Here is a 23001-nt window from a genome sequence, read left to right as displayed (position 1 = left end):
GGGTTTATATAGGTAAATATCATGAAATTTCAAATATTAAACATTGGGTTCACGTAAACCTAAATTAAAGATATATATCATTTCCTTAGTTACTTTTGTAGGTATTTAAATTATTTATACCTACTATACATATTGTTTAAAAGTAGAGTGTATATAGGTCAAATAAATTCTGATAATGAGCTTTATTCGTAAGGTGGAGAAAAGGAAAGAGAAAGAAGAAAAAGGGTTGAAAGGTAGAGGTATGGTCCACAAGGTTGTCCCGCTCGTCAGTTTATTATTCTTTTTAGTTCTCTTTGAAGCCTTAGAATGGGTGTCTCTGTAAGTCATTTAATCTGTTACCATGGCAACAGGACAGAGTCATTGAAGTTTGACAGGAACTGTTGTTTTTATCCAAGGATGCCAAAGTTTTTCAAATTTTGGAATTTGATTTTGATCGATGGCTACCATCTTAGCATGGGACATTGTATTATTCATTCTGTGAATTGTTTCTGCTAGTACCAATGTAGGAGATTTCCATGCCTTGGCCACTGTTTGTTTTGCAGCCGTTATTAGTTGGATCATAAGTTTGAATTGAGAGAGTGTTAACCATTCCGGTTTTAGATTAAGTAAAGTTAAATATGGATCTGGTTGTATTATTTTTTTAAATATTTTAGATGCAATCACGAAGACTTCCTTCCAGAAGGTTTGGATTACTGGGCACGTCCACCATATGTGTATATGTGTGCCTATTTCTGGGCATCCTCGAAAACAAAGAGCTGAGGTATTAGGTGAATATTTTGCCACTCTAGCGGGTACAAGGTACCAGCGAGTTAGGACTTTATAATTTGTCTCCAGTGCTAAGATGTTGGGTGAAGATGACTTAGATGTGTGCCATATGTTAGACCAGTCCGTGTCTTCTAAAGTTCGTCCCAGGTCCTCCTCCCACCTCTGAACGTAAGAGGGTCTATTAAGATTTGCTACTCCATATAATTGATTATAAAGTGATGAAATTGTACCTTTAGCAAATGGATCTTTTGTACAGATTGATTCAAAAATGGATAATTGGGATAATGGTGTATCCCCCTTTAGGAATGGTGTATAGAAATTTTTGATTTGGAGATATCTAAATATCTCAGAGTTTGGTAGATCATATTTTTCTCTAAGCGATGGGAATGAAAGGAATGATTTAGATGCTATGAAGTCATTTAGTGTCTGAATGCCTGATGTTGTCCAAGCTTTAAAAGAATTTGGGTGGATCCATGCCGGATAAAAGGCCGGATTTCTGATAAAAGAAAGGAGAGGATTGTGTGGAGATTGTAACTGATATTTGGTTTTTAGTTTATCCCAGAGAGATAAGAAGTGTTTAGTTATGGGATTATGAATTTTAAAGCGGTCTTTAGGATCAAGCCATAATAAATTTGATATTAATAGAGGGTTGTTTTTGAAGCCTCTATAAATACCCATAATGGGATTTCCTGTTTTGCATGGTATTTGGACAGACTGGCCAAATGTGCTGCTCTGTAGTAGTTAGTAAAATTAGGGTATCCCAGGCCTCCTTTATTTTTGGGAAGATGTAGAGTGTGTATAGGTATACGTGGTTTAGAAGAGCCCCATATAAACGAAGTTGCTCTTTTTTGTACTATTCTCAAAAAATAGGAAGGAATTGGAATAGGGAGGACTCTGAATAGATAAAGCAATTTGGGTAGAATAGTCATTTTGATTGCATTAATCTTCCCTATCCAGGATAAAGGAAGTTGCGACCATTGTTTTATTAGATTTGTGATCTGTCTTAATACAGGAGGATAATTGGTTGAGAATAAGTCAGAATGACATGCTGTTAAATGAATTCCAAGATATGGGATTGATTTTTCTGCCCATGTGAATGGGAGTGCAGCCCTAGCCGGGATCAATTCCATGTTTGTGAGTGAAATATTAAGCACTAGGCATTTCTTAGGATTAATCATAAGGCCGGATAGGGCTGCAAATCCATCAAGAGCTGGTATTAAGTTAGGACCAGAGACCTGTGGTGATGATAGAAAAAGTAATATATCGTCTGCAAATATACATAATTTGTGTGTAATACCTCCTACTTCAATGCCAGTTATAGTTTGGTTTGTTCTGATGTATTGGGCCATGGGTTCGAGTATAAGGGCAAATAATAAGGGAGATAATGGGCAACCCTGTCGGGTACCTCTTTCGATATTAAAGGCTTCAGATTTGTATCCAGCATATTTTATATAGGCTTTGGGTTTATTATATAATGCTTTGATCCATGTTAAAAAGTGGGGTCCAAAACCCCATTTTTGTAATGAATATTGCATATATTGCCAGGATACTGTGTCAAATGCCCTCTTAATATCGAGAGATAGAAAACATAAAGGGATTTTCCGTTTTTTAGCAATATGTGCCAATAACACTGCCCTGCGTATATTATCGCCTGCCTGTCTATTTGGCATGAAGCCTACTTGATCTCTATGTATTAATTTTCCTATAATGCTATTGAGGCGTTTTGCTATTATTTTTGCTAATAATTTAATATCGAGGTTTAACAGAGAGATAGGCCGATAATTCACACAGGAAGTATCATCAGAAAGGGGTTTTGGGATCATACAAACAATTGCCATTAGTGTTTCTTGCCGAAAAGAATGTCCATCTAGAAGTTTGTTAAAAGTTTCAGTGAGAATGGGAGAGAGTATTTCTGAGAATGTTTTATAGTATAAAGCCGAGTAGCCGTCTGGGCCTGGTCTTTTGTTAAGTTTTAGGTCTTTTATGGCGTTAGCAACTTACTGCGGTTTCCCAGCTCTCTTATTTCTTTGGTTAGGCTTTTTGTTATTTGGTCTGATGTTTGTTTTAAAGCCTTATGAAGCATCTTTTCAAATTGTAATAATATTATTGGGGATACTGAGGAGGCTTGTGGAGAAGTTTGTGAGAGGATTTGTTCTGTATCTGACTCAAATGGAGAGTCTTGCTGTGACATTTTCTGTCTGTGAGAGCGCCCTGATGCTGTATCTTGTGAGGTGACTGGAGCTGCTTCAGCTGCAGTGAGGGCCTGTGAGCTCTTTGTGAGGTGATTTTTATTTCTGTCACGGTTTCTTCCCAGTACCATATTTCCTGCCCAAACTTTCACAGTTTGTTCCCTGGGACAAAAAGGTTCAAATGGATACCTTTTGAGCCTGCAGGCTCCGTTTTGTCCTTCTCTTCTCTCCTCAGCGGTGTGGAGCTCTAACAATGCATGTCTGCTCCGCTAGGCTCCGCCCATCAATTCTATATGAATTTCAAGTTTCAGAAGATGGCTATATATATATATAAATAATATATATATATAAATAATAAATATATATATATATATATATATATATATATATATATATATATATATATATATATATATATATATATATATATATATATATATATATATATATATATATATATATATATATATATATATATATATATATATATATATATATATTTATATATATATACACACATATTTGTAAACGCTATAACTTTTGCACAAAGCAATCAATAAACGCTTATTGCAAATTTTTTTTACCAAAAATATGTAGAAGAATACGTATCGGCCTAAACTGAGGAAAAAAATGTTTTTTTATATATTTTTGGGGGATATTTATTATAGCAAAATCTAAAAAATAATGCGTTTTTTTCAAAATTGTCGCTCTTATTTTGTTTATAGCGCAAAAAATAAAAACCGCAGGGGTGATCAAATACCGCCAAAAGAAAGCTCTATTTATGGGAAAAAAAGGACTTCAATTTTGTTTGGGAGCCACGTCGCACAACCGCGCAATTGTCAGTTAAAGCGATGCAGTGCCGAATCGCAAAAAGTGCTCTGGTCAGGAAGGGGGTACATTCTTCCGGGGCTGAAGTGGTTAAAGACTTGTAGTTTTATTAGCTGTTTTTTTTTTTTTGACAGGGGCGCAGTTTCAGTGCTTGCCATAGGTGCCATTTTCACTAGATACGCCTCTGGGAGACACAGAGAGAGAGAGAATGTAATCATTTTTATTTACCGATGACGGATGCAGTCTGGGGTGCGCTCAATCCCTCTCACAGCTTTTACTGCCATGGTGACGCGAAACCATGCAGCGTTCTTCTGGTTTGCTGAAGAGGAATATTATCTGAATATTATCTGAATATTATCAAATTCGAAAAAAGAAATATTTTCGAATGCGATTGAAATATTATCGAATGCGATTGAAATAATTTCTAATACAGTTGAAATAATTTCGAATGCTGTTGAAATTTTTTCGAATGCGATTGAAATATTATCGAATCCGATTGAAATAATTTTGAATACAGTTGAAATAATTTCGAATGCGGTTGAAATATTATCAAATTTGGTAGAAATATTTTCGAATGCGATTGAAATATTATCGAATACGATTGAAATAATTTCTAATACAGTTGAAATAATTTCGAATGCTGTTGAAATATTTTTGAATGCGGTTAAAATAATATCGAATCCGGTTGAAATATTTTCGAATTCGACCGAAAACGAAACTGATTTGAAAAACGAATTTAATGAATTTAACGAATCTAACTAAACTAAATTAATTAAATAACGAATTAAAACGAAACGAAACAAATTTTTTCACCTTGCACATGCCTAGCTGCCAGTTTAAACCCTTCCCACTGAGTGTATACATATACACTATATTATTATTACGATATTACTGTCTTTACTAGGGATGAGCCGAACACCCCCCCGGTTCGGTTTGCATCAGAACATTTGAACGGACCGAAAGTTTGCGCGAACTTTCGAAACCCATTATAGTCTATGGGGCTCGAACGTTCAAAATCAAAAGTGCTAATTTTAAAGGCTAATATGCAAGTTATTGTCCTAAAAAGGGTTTGGGAACCTGGTTCCTGTCCCAGGGGACATGTATCAATGCAAAAAAAGTTTTAAAAATGGTTGTTTTTTCGGGAGCAGTGATTTTAATGATGCTTAAAGTGAAAAAATAAAAGTGAAATATTCCTTTAAATATTGTGCCTGGGGGTGTCTATAGCATGCCTGTAAAGTGGCACGTGTTTCCCGTGTTTAGAACAGTCCCTGCACAAAATGACATTTCTAAAGGTAAAAAAGTCATTTAAAACTGCTTGCGGCTTTAATGTCATGTCTGGTCCCGGCAGTATGGATGAAAATCATTGAGAACCTCCCACCCCCAGCCCATTACCAGCCCCTGTGGGTCTTGTATGGATATTAAGGGCAACCCCACACCCAAATAAAAGAAAGGAAAGGCGTGGGGCCCAAGTAGAATCTGTTTGTAATTTTGAACTGGTACATTTTTTACGTGTAGCTCCAGCCAAAAAATATATTTTTAAGCTTTTTGGAAAACGTAGGGAAGAGTTATCACCCCTGTACCATTTGTTTTACTGTCTGTGCACCTGTTCAGAAGATGTCACCTCACTTTCTCTCCCAATGACAATTGGATTTGGAAAATTTGGGGTTTTTAGTGAAACAAGGAACTCTTACAAGGGAGAATTTCCCTTCCTAGGGGTAGATTTCCTCTCACTACCTTTTGTCTCCTTCCGTTTGTAAATAGGAGTCGTTTGTAAGTTGGATGTTTGAAAGTAGGGGCCTGCCCTATATACTTTGCAGAAATTTGGGCCTTAGGTGTTGGTGTTGCCACAACACTGTAAGCCCTCACAGTTATGCCCCGTACACACGGTCGGAATTTCCGACCGAAAATGTGTGATAGGACCTTGTTGTCGGAAATTCCGACCGTGTGTAGGCTCCATCAGACATTTTCCATCGGATTTTCCGACACACAAAGTTTGAGAGCAGGCTATAAAATTTTCCGACAACCAAAATCCGTTGTCGGAATTTCCGATCGTGTGTACACAAATCCAAAGCACAAAGTGCCACGCATGCTCAGAATAAATAAAGAGATGAAAGCTATGGGCTACTGCCCCGTTTATAGTCCCGACGTACGTGTTTTACGTCACCGCGTTCAGAATGATCGGATTTTCTGACAACTTTGTGTGACCGTGTGTATGCAAGACAAGTTTGGGCCAACATCCGACGGAAAAAATCCTAGGATTTTGTTGTCGGAATGTCCGATCAATGTCCGACCATGTGTACGGGGCATTACTCTTGGTGGGCATGCATCCCTGATCATGGCCCACTGGCGTGGGGAAAAAAAATTAAAGCTCCCCTGAGCCTGTCCTGCCATAGTCGCATAGGTACTCATTGATGGCCCTCTGCTGCGTGTGCAGCTGCTGCAGCATGGCCAATGTTGAGTTCCACCTGGTGGGCATGTCACAGATTAGGCAGCTCTTGGGCAGGTTAAATTCCTTTTGGAGGTCAGCCAGCTGAGCACTGGCATTATATGACCGGTGTAATTGCACACAGACTTTCCTGGCCTGCCTCAGGACATCCTATAAGCCCGGGAACCTGCCCAGGAACCGCTGCACCACCAAGTTAAGGACATGAGCCAAACAGGGCACATGGGTCAGTTGTCCCTGTCGGAGGGCGGAGAGGAGGTTGGTGCCTTTGTCGCAAACCACCATTCCTGGCTTAAGTTGGCGTGGCGTCAACCACCTCTGAACCTGCCTCTGCAGAGCTGACAGAATCTCTGCCCCAGTGTGGCTCCTGTCCCCCAAGCACACCAGCTCAAGCACCGCATGGCAACTTTTTGCCTGCGTGCTTGCATAGCCCCTTGAACGCCTATGGAGCACCGCTGGTTCCGAGGACAAATAAGCACAGGAAGAGGCCATGGAGGAAGAAGAAGAGGAGGGGGTGGAGGAGAGAGGTGTGGCAAAATCACCACTATTAGAATTTTGGAGGCGTGGTGGCGGAACAACCTCCAACACTACTGCACTCTGTCCTGCATCCTTCCCAGCTGCCAGAAGAGTCACCCAGTGCGCGGTGAAAGATACGTAATGTCTCTGTACATGCCTGCTGAACCATGAGTCAGTGGTAATATGCACTTTACTGCTGACCGCCCTGTCTAGCGAGGCATGGACATTGCCTTGCACATGCCAGTAGAGAGCCAGAATCGCCTTCCGTGAAAAAATTTTGGGAACCTGCCACTGAGGTACCGCACATTCCACAAACTCATGGAAGGGGGCAGAGTCTACCAACTGAAAAGGCAGCAGTTGAAGTGCTAGAAATTTAGCCAAGCTAGCATTCAACCGCTGGGCATGTGGATGGCTGGGAGCGTACTTCTTTCGCTGGTGGAGCAACTGGGGTAGGGAATTCTGCCTGCTAGAATTGGACGTTGGTGTACCGATAGCAGATTTCCCGCAAGTACTTGGCAGTGGCACACCTAATTCTACACCTTCATTCCTGTCAGTGCAGGTTTCTGAGAGGACTGAAGGTATAGTGGTGTTGGAGATCCCAGCTGATGAGGAGGAGCAAGGAGAGGTCCGCCTTGTTCTTTGGTGTGTGTCTTTTAGGTAGTGTTGCCAACGGGCTGCATGGGAGCTCAAAATATGTCTGATTAAACATGTGGTGCCCAAGCACTTGCTGTCTAGTCCACGCTTGATATGCTTCAGACATATGTTACAAAAAGAACGGTGCGATCTGCTGCACACGTCTCAAGTCACCAGCGCCCTGCACTTGCGGAGCTCTGTGGTGTGATGCAGTCGGTTGGCTGCCCTTAAGCTGGCCCCTGGAGGGCATCCTGCCTTGTTGGAAATGTACCTCCTCCTCCTCCTGCTCTCTCCTATCAGGCACCCACATAGAGTCAATGAGCTCATCATCCCCTCCCTCCTCCTCACTGGAGCAAACCTGGCAGTATGTTGCAGTTGGGGGGAACATGACTGCCAGTTTGTTGTCCTACTTGGGCAACCCCTCTTTCTGGGCTCACGTTACTGCCTTCCTCAAGCTGGGTACTATCATCGGAGCCTTCAAAACGCTGCGCATCCTCTAGCAGCATGTACCCAACACTGTGGTCGAACAGTTCGGGGGACTCCTCTGGCCGGGCTAGGGAAGGAGTAACTGATGATGACCTCGAGTCCAAGGAATAGGCCGCTTTGGCACCTGCATTGGCAGCCAAGGTAGCCTGGGTGACAGAGGATGAGGAGGATGAGGACGGCTTGGTCATCCACTCTACCAACTCTTCGGCATGTTGTGGCTCAACATGGCCGGCTGCCGAGAAAAAGAACAAGCATGCCCCACAGCCACGTGCTGATGAGGATGCACCGTGTCCACCACCAGCACTGTTGCCTCCAGACACAGAGCCTGCTTGCCCTCTTTTATTGGCCTGTGACTGTCTGCCTCTCCTTGTTGGCCTTCCAGACATACTGTCTTTGATGTATTGGAATAGGTACAAAAGGTATGGCCTGCAGTGAGATGTAGCTGCACAAAGCTGGGATGTATATATATACTGATTATACTGCAGCTAGCTGAATCCCCTGCCTGCCTGCATTATTAGAAAGAGAACACCAGCTATTGGCTGCAGTTAGCTTTAGTTGCACAGTGTGCGCAGGATACAGTACACTGACTAAAAATACTGCAGCTGTCTGCCTGTAAGTATATTAGGAAAAGAACACCAGCAATTGGCTGCAGTTAGCTTTAGTTGCACACTGTGCGCAGGATACAGTACACTCACTGAAAATACTGCAGCTGTCTGCCTGTAAATGTACTAGGAAGACAGGGGCAAGGCGCAGACACTATGGCTCTTTCCTGAGTGGCTCTGTCACGAGTGATGCGCAGTTTCACCGACGCAGTTATCAATTCTGATCATGTCTTCTCTGCTCTTTTACAGGTAATTGTCTCCTATCTCCTATCCAACTGTACATCCCTACTGAACTGACTTTGCTGAGTCTGCTGTTAATATTTTTGGTAATTGTCTCCTGCTGCCATATCTTTAAACTTCCATATTTACTGCTAGCTCTATAACAAACACACTGCAATAGCAATATTACTGGTGATTGATTCTCAACTCCATGTGGCTTGAGTGATCAAGAGAGGTAATTAGCTTTACGACCCTAGCCTGTGCCTGTAGCTGGTCTGGCCCTGGTCATCCCCTCCCCATATTCAGGTGTCTCACATCAGACCCAATAATGACCAACTGAGAAATGCATCCCAGCTTAGTCTCTCTATAAATTGAAAGCATCCTATGGGGTGGCGCAGACAGGGGCAAGGCGCAGACACTATGGCTCTTTCCTGAGTGGCTCTGTCACTAGTGATGCGCAGTTTCACCAACGCAGTTTAACGAAAGCAGGATAACTAAAGCTGGATGAACAACAGGAACTCTGCTCCACTCTGCAAGACGACAAGCAAACCAGCCTTGACATTTATTTTATATTAGGTTACTTTCCCACTCTCTATCCACTAACATGCTCCTTATTCTCTTCCTTCTCACATTGGTGTCTTCTATCCTCAAATTATCTTTACTCTACCCCTCCTCTCTTCCCTGCAGCATGCACATATCACCCTCACTCCTACCCTCTCCCTACTATGGCACCCATCATCCACTGCAGTTGCTGCACCCACATGCTGACATAAACACCAGGGCCACTAGACACGTGCACTCATGCACATCCCACTCCCACCTTGCCTTCCTCACCCTCCTCCTTCTCCTAGTCTCAGGTGACATTTCTCCTAATCCTGGCCCGCCATTTTCCAAATGCAAGCCACATCTCCAATACCCCTCCCCCTCTGGCAAAAACTGCAATCCACTTACCGTATTTATCGGCGTATAACACGCACCGGCGTATAACACGCACCCCAATTTAGGAGGGAATTTTAAGGAAAAAAAACTTTTAGGAGGGAAGTTGAAGGAAAAAAAACTTACATTTAAATGCCCATCATTGCAGCCTTCTCAGTGCAGCCATGTCAGTGCAGCCTTCCCCAGTGCAGCCTTGTTAGTGCAGCCTTGTCAGTGCAGCCTTCCCCAGTGCAGCCTTCCCCAGTGCAGCCTTTCCCAGTGCAGCCTTTCCCAGTGCAGCCTTTCCCAGTGCAGCCTTTCCCAGTGCAGCCTTTCCCAGTGCAGCCTTTCCCAGTGCAGCCTTCCCCAGTGCAGCCTTCCCCAGTGCAGCCTTTCCCAGTGCAGCCTTTGCCAGTGCAGCCTTTCCCAGTGCAGCCTTTGCCAGTGCAGCCTTTCCCAGTGCAGCCTTCCCCAGTGCAGCCTTCGCTTCGATCCCCTGTCCTGAGCTTTAAAATCGCCGACCGCGATTTGAAAACGGCGCTGCCGGCGCCGAAATACACCGAGCCGGTCCTCGGCTCTTTCCGGCGGCTCTCGTTCACTTTCGGCTCCACTCGTAGTCTCGAGCGGAGCTATCCGAACCTAGCCGAGTAGGTTCGGATAGCTCCGCTCGGGACTACGAGTGGAGCCGAAAGTGAACGAGAGCCACCGGAAAGAGCCGAGGACTGGCTCGGTGTATTTCGGCGCCGGCGGCGCCATTTTCAAATCGCGGTCGGCGATTTTAAGATTGTGACAGCTCGGGATCGCATGGTATCGGCGTATAACACGCACCTGCGACTTTCCCCTGATTTTAAGGGGAAAAAAGTGCGTGTTATACGCCGATAAATACGGTAGTTTAATTTCTATCCCCCTGCTTCCTCAAAGCAGCCCACCAATCTCATGTGCCCTTTGGAACGCCCGCTCCATCTGTAACAAGCTAACATCTGTACATGACCTCTTCATCTCTCATGGCTTGAACATACTCGCCATAACAGAAACCTGGCTTCAAAATTTCTCCATTGGACTCACTCCTCCAGACCCAACAGACAGAAAGGAGGTGGAGTTGGCTTCCTTCTGTCCCCACAAAGCACCTTCCAAGTCCTTCCTGTCCCTTCCTCTCTATCCCTCTCTTCTTTCGAGATGCACTGTATTCGTCTATTCTCTCCCATTTCTCTGAGGATTGCAGCAATTTATAGGCCTCCAGGACCGGTATCGCGCTTTCTTGATGACTTTGCTGCCTGACTACCCTACTTTCTCTCCTCTGAAATACCCACCATTATTCTTGGTGACTTTAACATTCCTGTCAATGTTAACAGCCCAACTACAGCTAAACTTCTCGACTTAACCTCATCTTTTGACCTAACCCAATGGACACATACTTCCACTCACTCCAATGGTAATACCCTTGACCTTGTATTCTCCCATCTCTGCAACCCTGGCAACCTCACCAACACCCCCTTTCCTCTATCTGATCACAACCTCATTACTTTCACTGTATCCTTGCCTCCAACCACCCATTCCTCTAAGCAGCAAACAATTACTTGTAGAAACCTTCGCCACTTTAACCCTTCTCTTCTCTATTCTGCTACTGACCACCTATATGACATAATCTCTCCCCTGTCCTGTCCTGACCTGGCCACTTCTGTCTACAACAGTTCACTCTCATCATCACTAGATGCACTTGCTCCTCTAACCACACGCAGAATCAGGCCCCGACCGTTACAACCCTGGCAAACTGACAACACTAGAAATCTCAAGAGACATTGCCGTGCTCTTGAACGACTGTGGCGTAAAACCAAATGCCTGCAAGACTTCACCCTATATAAATCTGCCCTTCTAAAATACAATTCATGCCTCCATGCTGCCAAACAAGCCTACTTTGTCTCTCTTATTAATTCCTTGTCATCCAGTCCCCGTCGGCTCTTCTCAACCTTTAACTCTCTGCTTCGTCCACCACCCCCTCTACCCACTAACTCACTCACTGCCCAAGAGATTCCCAATCACTTCAAAGACAAGATCGATGCAATTCGTGAGGACATCTCCACTGTGCGTACATCTTCCCCACCCATCATACCTTGCATAGCAGCACATTCAACACTCTCCTCTTTTGAATTGGCTACTACGGAAGAGGTTACAAAAATTTTCTCGGATGCCCACCTAACCAATTGTCCCTTGGATCCTGTTCCCTCACAACTACTACGGTCACCCTCTTCTTCTATCCTATGCTCCCTCACCCACATCTTCAATCTCTCTCTCTCTAGTGGCATTTTCCCCTCCCCTCTAAAACATGCGCAGATCACTCCCATTCTAAAAAAGCCCTCACTGGACCCTACCGACCTGAACAACTTAAGACCCATCTCATTGCTCCCATTCACCTCTAAACTTCTAGAACGCTTAGTCTACAACCGTCTTAGCTCCTACCTCAATGAAAATAACCTTCTTGACCCCTTACAGTCTGGCTTTCGCTCGCAGCACTCCACGGAAACTTCCTTACTAAAACTCACTAACGATTTACTAACTGCTAAAACCAACAGCCAGTACTCCATACTCCTACTACTTGACCTCTTTGCGGCCTTTGATACTGTTGACCACCCGCTCCTTCTCAATAAACTACATTCCCTTGGCCTCCGAGATTCTGCTCTATCTTGGTTCTCTGCCTATTTATCACAGCGCTCCTTCAGTGTCACCTACAACTCTGTCTCCTCCTCTCCATTGCCCCTTTCTGTGGGGGTCCCCCAAGGCTCGGTTCTTGGACCCCTTCTCTTCTCTATCTACACCTCCTCCCTTGGTCACTTAATAACTGCCCACGGCTTCCAATACCACTTATATGCTGATGACACCCAAATCTATCTGTCTACTCCTCACCTCACTCCTTCAGTCTCCTCTCGCATTACTAACTTACTAACTGACATATCAGCATGGATGTCGCACCACTTCCTTAAACTAAATCTCTCTAAAACTGAGCTATTAATATCCCCCCCCCGCCCGTGCCCCCCTCCATGACTTTTCCATCAAAATCAACAATGCAACCATCAGTCCCTCCCCTCATGCCAGGGTACTAGGTGTAATCCTAGACTCTGACTTGTCATTTCAGCCTCAAATCCAATCGCTGTCAAAAGTTTGTAGAATTCACCTCCGTAACATCTCTAAAATTCGCCCTTTTTTAACAAATGAAACCACCAAGCTCCTCATTCACTCCCTTGTTATCTCTCGCCTTGACTATTGCAACTCCCTTCTCATTGGCTTACCTCTCCATAGGCTATCCCCTCTTCAGTCTATCATGAATGCTGCTGCCAGACTTATCCACCTTACCAACCGCTCAGTGTCTGCCAACCCTCTACTTCAATCCCTACACTGGCTCCCAATCACCCAGCGAATTAAATTCAAAATTCTAACCACAACATACAAAGCCATTCACAACTCTGCCCCGAGCTACATCACTAATCTTGTCTCCAAATATCACCCAAATCGACCTCTCCGCTCTTCTCAAGACCTCCTGCTTTCAAGCTCTCTCATCTCCTCCTCCCATGCTCGTCTCCAGGATTTCTCAAGAGCCTCTCCCATCCTCTGGAACTCACTACCTCCATCTATCCAGCTATCCCCTACTCTTGCTACCTTCAGGCAATCCCTGAAAACTCATCTCTTCAGGAAAGCCTATCACGTCTCCAACTAATCTCCTACCACTTCCACCAGCTCATTCCCCACAGTTACAACCTTTTGTACCACCTGCCCCACCTCTCTCAGCACGCCGGAACACACTACTCAAGGCCGACTTCCAGGCGGCCTTATATAGTGTGGGGAGTGTACTAAATCCCCTGAGGCATAATTGGCCAAAGCCACTCTACCTTTGGCCAATTATGGCTCTCCGTTCTTACCGCGCTGTGATTGGCCAAAGCATGCGGGTCATAGTGCATGCTTGGCTAATCATCAGCCAGAAATGCACTGCGATGCCGCAGTGAATTATGGGCAGTGACGCGCGAACGGCCCATAATGTTTGCAATTCGACGAATGGTTGAACGGTCGGTGTTCGAGTCGAACTTAGGTTCGACTCGAACTCGAAGCTCATCCCTAGTCTTTACACACACATGAACTTTAATGACATCCCAGTCTTAGTCCATAGGGTTCAATATTGAGTTGGCCCACCCTTTGCAGCTATAGCAGCTTCAACTCTTCTGAGAAGGCTGTCCACAAGGTTTAGGAGTGTGTCTATGGGAATGTTTGACCATTCTTCCAGAAGAGCATTTTTTAAGGTCAGGCACTGATGTTGGACGAGAAGGCCTGGCTCACAGTCTCTGCTCTAATTCATCCCAAAGGTGTTCTATCGGGTTGCGATCAGGACAGGCAGGCCAGTCAAGTTCCTCCACCCCAAACTCAATGTTTATGGACCTTGTTTTGTGCACTGGTCCAAATAATTTGGTGGAGGGGGGATTATGGTGTGGGGTTGTTTCTCAGGGGTTGGGCTTGGCCCCTTAGTTCCAGTGAAGGGAGCTCTTAAGGCATCAGCATAACAAGGCATTTTGGAAAATTTCATGCTCCCAACTTTGTGGGAATAGTTTGGGGATGGCCCCTTCCTGTTCCAACATGACTGCGCACCAGTGCACAAAGCAAGGTCCATAAAGACATGGATGAGTGAGTTTGGGGTGGAGAAACTTGACTGGCCTGCACAGAGTCCTGACCTCAACCGGATAGAACATCTTTGGGATGAATTTGAGTAGAGACTGCGAGCCAGGCCTTCTCATCCAACATCAGTGCCTGACCTCACAAATGCGCTTCTGGAAGAATGGTCATACATTCCCATAGACACACTCCTAAACCTTGTGGACAGCCTTCCCAGAAGAGCTAAAGCTGCCTCCTGTCTTTATTTTTAACACTTTTTTTGTCGAATGAGTAAGGGTACATTGTACCTCATACTCATTATCATAGGGGAGTCTGGGATCTGGAGGCCCCCTTGTTAAAGGTTTTTTTATTGCTGGAAATAACTTGTAGCTGCGATAATCAATTTAAATGCCATTTTTTTTATAAATGGCAGTTTTGCTACAGCAGGTTCTATACATGGTACAGATGCTCCACTTTACAGGCAGACTAAGAGGACCCCCAGGCATAATATATTTTATGGAATTTCTAATTTTTATTGTTTCACTTTTTAATCATCACTGCTTTACTGACATTTACTTGAGTGACAATATTTCCCAGCCAAGTGCATGGACCCTATTCCTGTACACGCAGAGAAGGGTTCATGGAAGTTGAGGGAGGAAGTCGGACAAAGGCTCTTTTAGATTTATTTCTCTTCCTTCAAATTTCTCCCATGAACATAAAAACAGGTTATTTCCCAAAGTGTCAAGTGGAATCTTCTCTGGACATTGGGGACATTCTGATGAGTAGGAGCCCCAAAGAAACATAAGCTAACCACAAATAATGATAGAAGGTCACCTGTAGATGAATAATGGCAGTAGAAGGTCATTGGAGTTACATTTGACTGCAGTTATTGCTTCCATTCTCTCTTTGAAAGAATGTTCCCAAACCACGTCTTCATCCAGAGGCTGCAAGTTTCCTGCAAATATATGGAAAATTATCACACATTTTAAATGTTTTTAGACTGACAAGGAAATACTCAACTAGGGTCATACAGGATCATATTTATTAATCTGTTTAAAGTGTAACCTGTGTTACCCCTGAGCCACAGATCACTTCCAAATGTTTCAGCTCTGACTCCCATATTTCAGTGAAGGTTTGTATCTAATGTGTGGCTCTACAACAAACACATTGGCTCTCACTGCTGTCAATCAAAGCCTGTGAGGGGAGAGCAGGAGGACACGGTGAGCCGTGCTCTGTGTGTCTTATAGAAACACAGACCGGGTGGCTCAGGAGCGAGCACACACATGCACTGAGCAGGGGGGAGGAGCCTGGAACACCGGATGGGGACCCCAGTAGAGAAGGCTGCTTTGCGCAAAACCATTGCACAGAGCAGGTAAGTATAACATGTTTGTTATTAAAAATAAAAATAAAAAAAAACTCCCCCCCAAAAAAACCCTTTTATATCACTTTAATTCTTGACAACGTGCTTCTAGAAGTGAAAAGTGAAAACATACATAAGGTGTGTGGGGAATAATAGGCCTGATCTTTAGCCTGTCCCTACCCCTTATTCTGACACCAAACTAACCCAACTCAACCATACCATCACCATACCCCCCCAAACCCAAACAATTGACCTTAATCTATAACCTAACCCAGTTTTTCTCAACTCCAGTCCTCAAGGCGCCCCAACAGGTCATGTTTTCAGGCCTTTCATTATTTTGCACAGGTAATTTGATCAGTTTCACTGCCTTAGTAATTACCACAGCCGTTTTATCTGAGGGAAATCCTGAAAACATGACCTGTTGGGGCGCCTTGAGGACTGGAGTTGAGAAACACTGACCTAACCCTTAAAATATGCCCTTGCATTAAACCAACCCCAACCCTATCTTTAACCACTTGCTTACCGGGCACTTAAACCCTCTTCCTGCCCAGGCTAATTTTCAGCATTCGGCACTGTTGCACTTTGAGTGACAATTGCACGGTTATGCTACACTGTACCCATATGACATTTTCTTCACACAAATAGAGCTTTCTTTTGGTGGTATTTAATCACTACGTTGGTTTTTATCTTTTGCTAAACAAACAAAAAAAACAGATGGGCATCGATAGGTGGCACTAAGGGGCACTGATGAAGCGGCACTGGTGGGCACTGATGAGGCTGCATTGATAGGTGGCACTGATGGGCACTGATAGGCAGTGGTAAGGGAAACACTGATAGGCCAGCACTGATAGGTGGCACTGATGATGAGGCACTGTTGGGCAGTGATTGGTAGCACTGTTGGGCACTGATAGTTGGCACTGATGGGCATTGTTAGATTGCACTAGTGGGCACTGCATAGAGGCAGTGGGTCAGGAGTGTGTGGGACCGATGTCCAGTTTACTTCAGATGGTAATTGGATTTTTTTTCCTCTTTTCTCATGCTGTCAGCGTGAGATAAAAAAAAGCAGATTACTGTCTTCTGTTTACATCACATGATCGCCTGTCATTGGCTGACAGCTGATTACATGGTAAGGGGCCGGGACTCGCTGATTACAGACCGCGCAGCCCACAGGGGACACGCAGGCAGGTCATGCATGGAAAGACGTACATGGACGCCCTCCCAGCAACTTAGGCCCACACTGTAGCCGTCTTTCGACTATAGCACGGACGGCAAGAGGTTAAACTACCCAGACCCTAAACCCTAACACTTGACCTTAAACCTTTATCTCAGCCGTTCAATCAGCCCCTAAATTTGACCCTAACTCTAATCCAACTCAGCTGTCTCCCTACCCTCCTCTAATGCCGCGTACACACGGTCGGACTTTTCGTCTACAAAAGTCCGACGGATGCCGACGGACTAAAGCTGGCTGACAATCCGATCGTGTGTGGGCTTCAGCGGACTTTTCCAGCCTCAAATCTGACGGACTTTAGATTTGAAACATGCTTCAAATCTTTACGTCGTAACTACGCCGGACCCAGAAATCCGCTCGTCTGTGTGCTAGTCCGATGGACAAAAACCGACGCTAGGGCAGCTATTGGCTACTGGCTATCAACTTCCTTATTTTAGTCCGGTGTACGTCATCACGTACGAATCCATCGGACTTTTGTGTGATCGTATGTAGGCAAGTCCGTTTGTAAGAAAGTCTGCCGCAAGTCCGCCAAAAGTCCGCCAAAAGTCAGTCGAAAGTCTGTCGGACAGGCTGTCGGACTTTTGTAGACGAAAAGTCCGACTGTGTGTACGTGGCATAAGACTAACTCAGGTGCAACCCTTTAGCCTTACCTTGTGCCATAAATCTTAACCTAATTCTTGGGATATGGTACATCGGTTTTCAGCACCAGAAGCCCTTAGAAAATTTTTAGCATGGGGAAAGTAGAGTGGTTGTAAACCCTTACATATACCCAGCAAAGTGACTGGCCTTAGGTGATACACAGAGATGAAACAAATCCATCCAAAGTTTTACCTGTTTATCTACAGTACAGTATTATTTTCCCTACATCCATTCAAAGTGCTGAATTTATAAAGCTTGTCAGAGAATTTAGAAAAAAGTGGGTGGAGAATTGAAAGTACACTCTGCAGAACTTGGTGAGGAGAGCTCTGTTCCTGTGTGCTGTGTGAACGGACACACCCCTCTTCACACAGCACACAGAAACAGAGCTGAGGCTGTCAGTCAACTAGAGATCCCTCCCCTGGAAGGAGGCAGCAGACAGCAATTACACTTAGTCCTCTTAATTGGGAAAAGTACACATTATCTAGGGATATGCTTTGTTCACATTTCATGTGAGAGGATTACAACCACTTTAAAGTGCATGGAATAATGACCCTAACCTGTAACCTAGCCCTAACATTTTGCATAGTCCTAACATCATAGCTCCCAACTGTACCTGATTTCGAGGGACTATCCCTGATTTGGAGCAATGTCCCTCTGTCCCTCATTTGTCCCTCATTTTGGTCTGATCTATATAGTTGTATAAAAAAATGCACTTTTTATCTTTCAAAAAGTGTTTCCCAGTACTAATCCTTTTATCCAAATTCTAAATTGGTGCAAAAGCCAATATAAAGGAAAAGTAGTGGAAAAAAAAGCTCTTGTGGATTTAATTAACTTTTTGTTTTGGTTAATTTTCCTTTAAGTGGTGTGGCAGGGGGGGCGTGTCCTATGCCTTTACATTTGCTAGTAGGTGTCCCTCATTCCCATCTCAAAATGTTGAGAGGTATGCTAACATTGCTCACCATAATCCTAACCTAACATTTTTTGCCCTAATCCTGAACCATAATCCCACCCTAACACTAAATGGTTAGCACTTTTGTCTTGCATTTCCGAATCCTGTGCTCAGATGCTTCTTGAGACACGCCATATTGAGTTTGTATGTTCTTCCCATGTTTGCGTAGATTTTTTTTCTACTGAAATACAAAAATATACTGCTGTGGTAAGTGGCTTTCTCTTAAACTCCCCTAGCTTATTTGAGTAACAGGGCCTTATGCGAACAGTTCTATGCCCTTTGTAAAGTTCTATGGATAATGCTGGCACTCTTTAATATGCATAAAAACAAAACCATTCCAAAATATTGGAGCAGCAGTGGGAAGTTTAAAATGTAAGTTCCTTTAGGAAGGTCTCGTGTAATGGTTTGATGGTCTTTGCTCAATGTTGGCACTAGAATTTGGACAATTATTAGATATATGTAATAAAAAAAAGAACACTGACCAAGCTGAGCATAAATTTCCTCCTTCTCATAGTTGTCTGCTTTTCCAAACCCTCGATTGTCCACCAGGGTGATGACGTCAGTCAGGGGGTACGATTTTCTTTGACTGGTATGCATCCCTTGGCTTCTGGTGGCTGACGCCTCAGATGCCTTTTCCTCAAACCTGCCACCAAGCATGGCATACATGAGGGAATTGATGAAGGATGATTTTCCATGACCAGTGTGACCACAGACCTGGAGCAAGATCCGATTGTAACCCAACTTTTCCATCTCAGTACTTTCAAGGCTGTAGCTGAGGACCTTCTCTCTCAAGTTCATCAAATCCTTCAACTCCGCTGTCTGACAGAAATTTCTGGGACATATTAGGACAATAAAAAGGGAAAGTAAATTGAAGGGAACCCATCACAAAACAAAGGTCCCACCTAAATACTCTCATATGAAGCTTGCCATTGTCCAGATTCCAGGTCTAGGTGAAACCTAATCAATGTAGTATCAGTGTAATGCCCCGTACACACGGTCGGATTTTCCGATGGACAATGTCCGATCGGAGCGTGTTGTCGGAAATTCCGACCGTGTGTGGGCGCCATCGGACATTTTCCATCGGATTTTCCGACACACAAAGTTGGACAGCAGGAGATAAAATTTTCCGACAACAAAATCCGATCGCGTCAATTCCGACCGTGTGTGGCCTGTTCCGACGCACAAAGTGCCACGCATGCTCAGAAGAAATTCCAACACGGGACAGCTCGTTCTGGTAAACTTAGCGTTCGCAATGGATACAGCACTTTCGTCACGCTGCAATGTTAAAAATGGTTAAATACAGCGCACTCTCTTCTTCTTTATAATGTGACAAAATTAAGTAGTTTTGATGCTCGTATTCACACACACTTCTCACAAACTTTTATTTGTGTTTTTTTTGTGGGATTCCCTGAATATATTGTTATTAGTTGTCACATCTGACAGTTTGATATTTTTAATTTTTTTTTTATTTTGGATTTTAAGCCTTTTTTTTTCTTTATTGTTTGTATTTTTTCCAAGGCTGATCTTTGTTCAATGTTATTTTTATTTTTACTCCAGAATATTTTTGGGTGTGTTTTGTGTGTCAAGTTACCCCAACACCATTGATATCTTTTATTATTTAATCTCAAGGAGATTTTTTGTTGTTGGTGTCCCTTGTTCATTTCACATTGTATATTTGAAATGTACCTGAATCCTCACAAACCAACTGCCATTTTTGAAGTAAAACACATAGGAGAGTATAATTCAAAACAAAAATCCTTTATTAAGGGATCAGAACCAAACAAAGAAGAAGGCAACACTGGATCAACATGAGAAATTAGCGAAGCCTGGGACCCCCACGGCAATTCTTCAACATCAAAATTGGTGGCCTGAGGAGTCCATAAGTAAGGGAGGTCAGTCTGGTCCGGGATTCACAGAGACTTGGATAACAGCAGATGACATGTGTGTCCGCAGGCTGTGGTACCACAAGAGGCTGCATTTTTTTGCCCAACAGACTGGATCCAGGGTCCTCACTGTCTGGTCTTCCTTTCACGCTTCATTCCCGGCTGTGGCTGTGCAGTTGGAGATGTGGCAGGAGGAGGAGTAGGACCTGGGGGAGGAGTAGGACCTGCAGGAGGAGGAGGAGGACCATCCCAAAGCTGTTTGTGAGGTGTAATTTGGCCACTCATACCTTTCTCCAGAGCCTCTGATATGAGGGCCTCACACAAGGCTTTTTGGCCCTCCTCCATCCTCTGCATTTTATAGGCTATGAATGCAGCAATGTTCTCCTGCCTGGTGTGTGGTGCTCCCAGGACCTCTGTAGCCCTCCAAAAGAATGCTATAGCAGCCTCCTCTAGGGTACTTGTCCTACTGCCACTTTCTTTTTTCAGGGGGGGTGGAGGGACCTTGATATCAGCCAGCCGGCTCGGCCCGGCCACCTCCTGGCTGAGACTTCCCTGTGTATGAAAAAGGGACATAGTTTTAGTTTTTGCATCATCAATCACAATCCTTAATTAGTACTCCCAACTAACATATAGTTCACATCATTGATTGGATAAGCAGAAATATTTCGAGGAATGCTATACCTGGCTCAATCTGGGCTCCTCCACATGTGGCCTGGAAGGCCCAGGTTGGGCGTCAGAAGCCTCAGCTGGGGGGGAAGGAAGCGTGGAAGGAAGACTGGAGAGGGATGGCCTGGGTTCAGTCTGGCCTGCCAGAAAGTGCAGCCTGTCGTAGTACAACATCCTGGGGACATAGATGTCACCTGCTGCTCCGGATCTCTGCGAATCCAGGACTTTATTGCGCTCCCTCAGATATGTGCTCCTCAGGCCACCAATGAAAATCTTTAAATAGGTGATGTCTGCCGTGGGGATCACCTGCTTCACAATTTCACACAATTGCTCCAGTGCTGCGTTCCTCTTTGCTTGGTTCTTGTAATGGGGTTGTTTAATCTCCCACAGACAGGGCAGCTCCCTTAGCATCTCTATGAATACTGAAATGAAGTCATTATCTTTCATTAAGATATCCATGTTCACTGCAAGACACAACACAAGACAAAGCCTAATGTCACACAAAACTCTCCTAATCTTGTTACAATATAGGCCTCAATCTAGAAGCAGTATAGGCACAAGTTTGTCTCTTACCTTCGTTCTTACGATCGGCACGTCCAATGCTCCTTCCTCCGCTCACAGATCAAACGTAATACGCACGCGTGTTACGCTTTATACACACTGCGCATGCGTGTAACTCCGCCCGCCCCTGACGTTCTTTCTAGTGTATTCCCCACCCCTTTTCGTTCGGCGCAGTGGGGGAAGAGCATGATGGCGGACATACAGCAGGTGCGGGCTAATTGTAGCAACGAGGAGGAGGAGGAGGAGGAGGAAAGCCCAGATCCAGGCACGTCCCGATCCAGAAGGAGACGTTTTAAGGCCACAAATATGTCGTTTGGGGAGATGTTGGAGATGGTCGACATCATGAGGAAGTCCGACTATGACGGAAAATATGGGCCTTACCCCAACTCCAACATCCGAAAGGCCAAAATCATGGCGAAAGTGGTCAGGAGTCTAGAGCGGAATTTCGGGGTACGGAGGTCTAAAGATCAGCTCAGAAAGCGGTGGTCGGACCTGAAGTTGAGAGAGCCAGAGCAGTACCGAAAGATCCGGAGAGTGCTGCAAAAAAGTAAGTAGCTGTGCTGTGTTCCTATTCTTTCTGTCTTTATTCCGTTCGTTCTGCTCCATATGCTTTTATTAGTTGTAATGTTTAAAAAGGTCAACTTTAATGTTCATGGGCACATTATTCGTTCGTATCAAACATTTTTCTTTCGGCCTCTAGAACACCATTGTTTAGGCCATATGCATTTTCACACATTTTTGGGGGCCTACTTGGATGCCAAATATTTGTTTGTGTAGATGGGTTTGTTACTAGAATGAAATGCAAACTAGATTGTGTGTAAGGAGAGGACACTGAGCAGCTGTTTTCACATCTGGACACTGGAGCACTAGTGTGGGACACAAGAACACCATTTTTATTAGGGGGGCCACACAGGTGTTCCAGTGTATACTATAGGGGGGTCTCCATCTGTGAAGCTTGTACCAAACAGGTAAAGTATTGCAGCTTGACAAAGGGCAATAAAAAATATACATCTTGGAACTCGGCTAAAATAGACAATTGTACCCCACTTCCGAGCAATGTTTCCTATTTCTAGTTCTGCCATCAAATATCTGTGTGCTAATTATACCATTTTTGTTTTACATAGGGGAGAAAAGACTCGGACACCCCTCATCCCAGGAGACCAGAGACCCCCCCCCCCCTCTGGAAGAAGGGGAAATACCAACCCAAGAAGAAGAGCAGGAGGAAGAAGAAGACGTGGTGGAGATTGGCACCACAACAGGTGAGTGTCTGCGACCACAGGCTCAGGTAAAAGAGATGGATGGTGGCAGATTTTTGAGACCTTTTTTTTGTTCTTTATCTCTTTTTAGGTGATCGTGATCCAGAACGCTTTAAATCTGAAAGTGCCCAGATACTGATCGAGGAGATCATGGGGTGTAATCTCCAATTGCAAAACATCCAGCAACAAATCAGTGATGTTATTAAAAAAAATAATAACATCATTGATGTT

The 23001-nt window shown here is 44.2% G+C and overlaps 1 protein-coding gene across 1 annotated transcript in view; it reads right to left on the bottom strand.

The window, feature by feature from the left end:
• Positions 1-23001, bottom strand: part of LOC141148208 (uncharacterized) — a 256767-nt gene that overhangs the window by 6065 nt on the left and 227701 nt on the right. The window contains exons 17-18 of the mRNA XM_073635441.1: positions 18887-19236; positions 15063-15183 (exon numbers count right to left, since the gene is read on the bottom strand). Coding sequence (XP_073491542.1) covers positions 15063-15183; positions 18887-19236 — 471 coding nt within the window. The remainder of the gene's footprint in view (positions 1-15062; positions 15184-18886; positions 19237-23001) is intronic.

Source organism: Aquarana catesbeiana, linkage group LG06, assembly GCF_042186555.1.
Source record: "Aquarana catesbeiana isolate 2022-GZ linkage group LG06, ASM4218655v1, whole genome shotgun sequence".
In the NCBI taxonomy this organism is placed as follows: Eukaryota; Metazoa; Chordata; class Amphibia; order Anura; family Ranidae; genus Aquarana; species Aquarana catesbeiana.
This window is presented reverse-complemented; position numbering and strand designations above follow the sequence as displayed.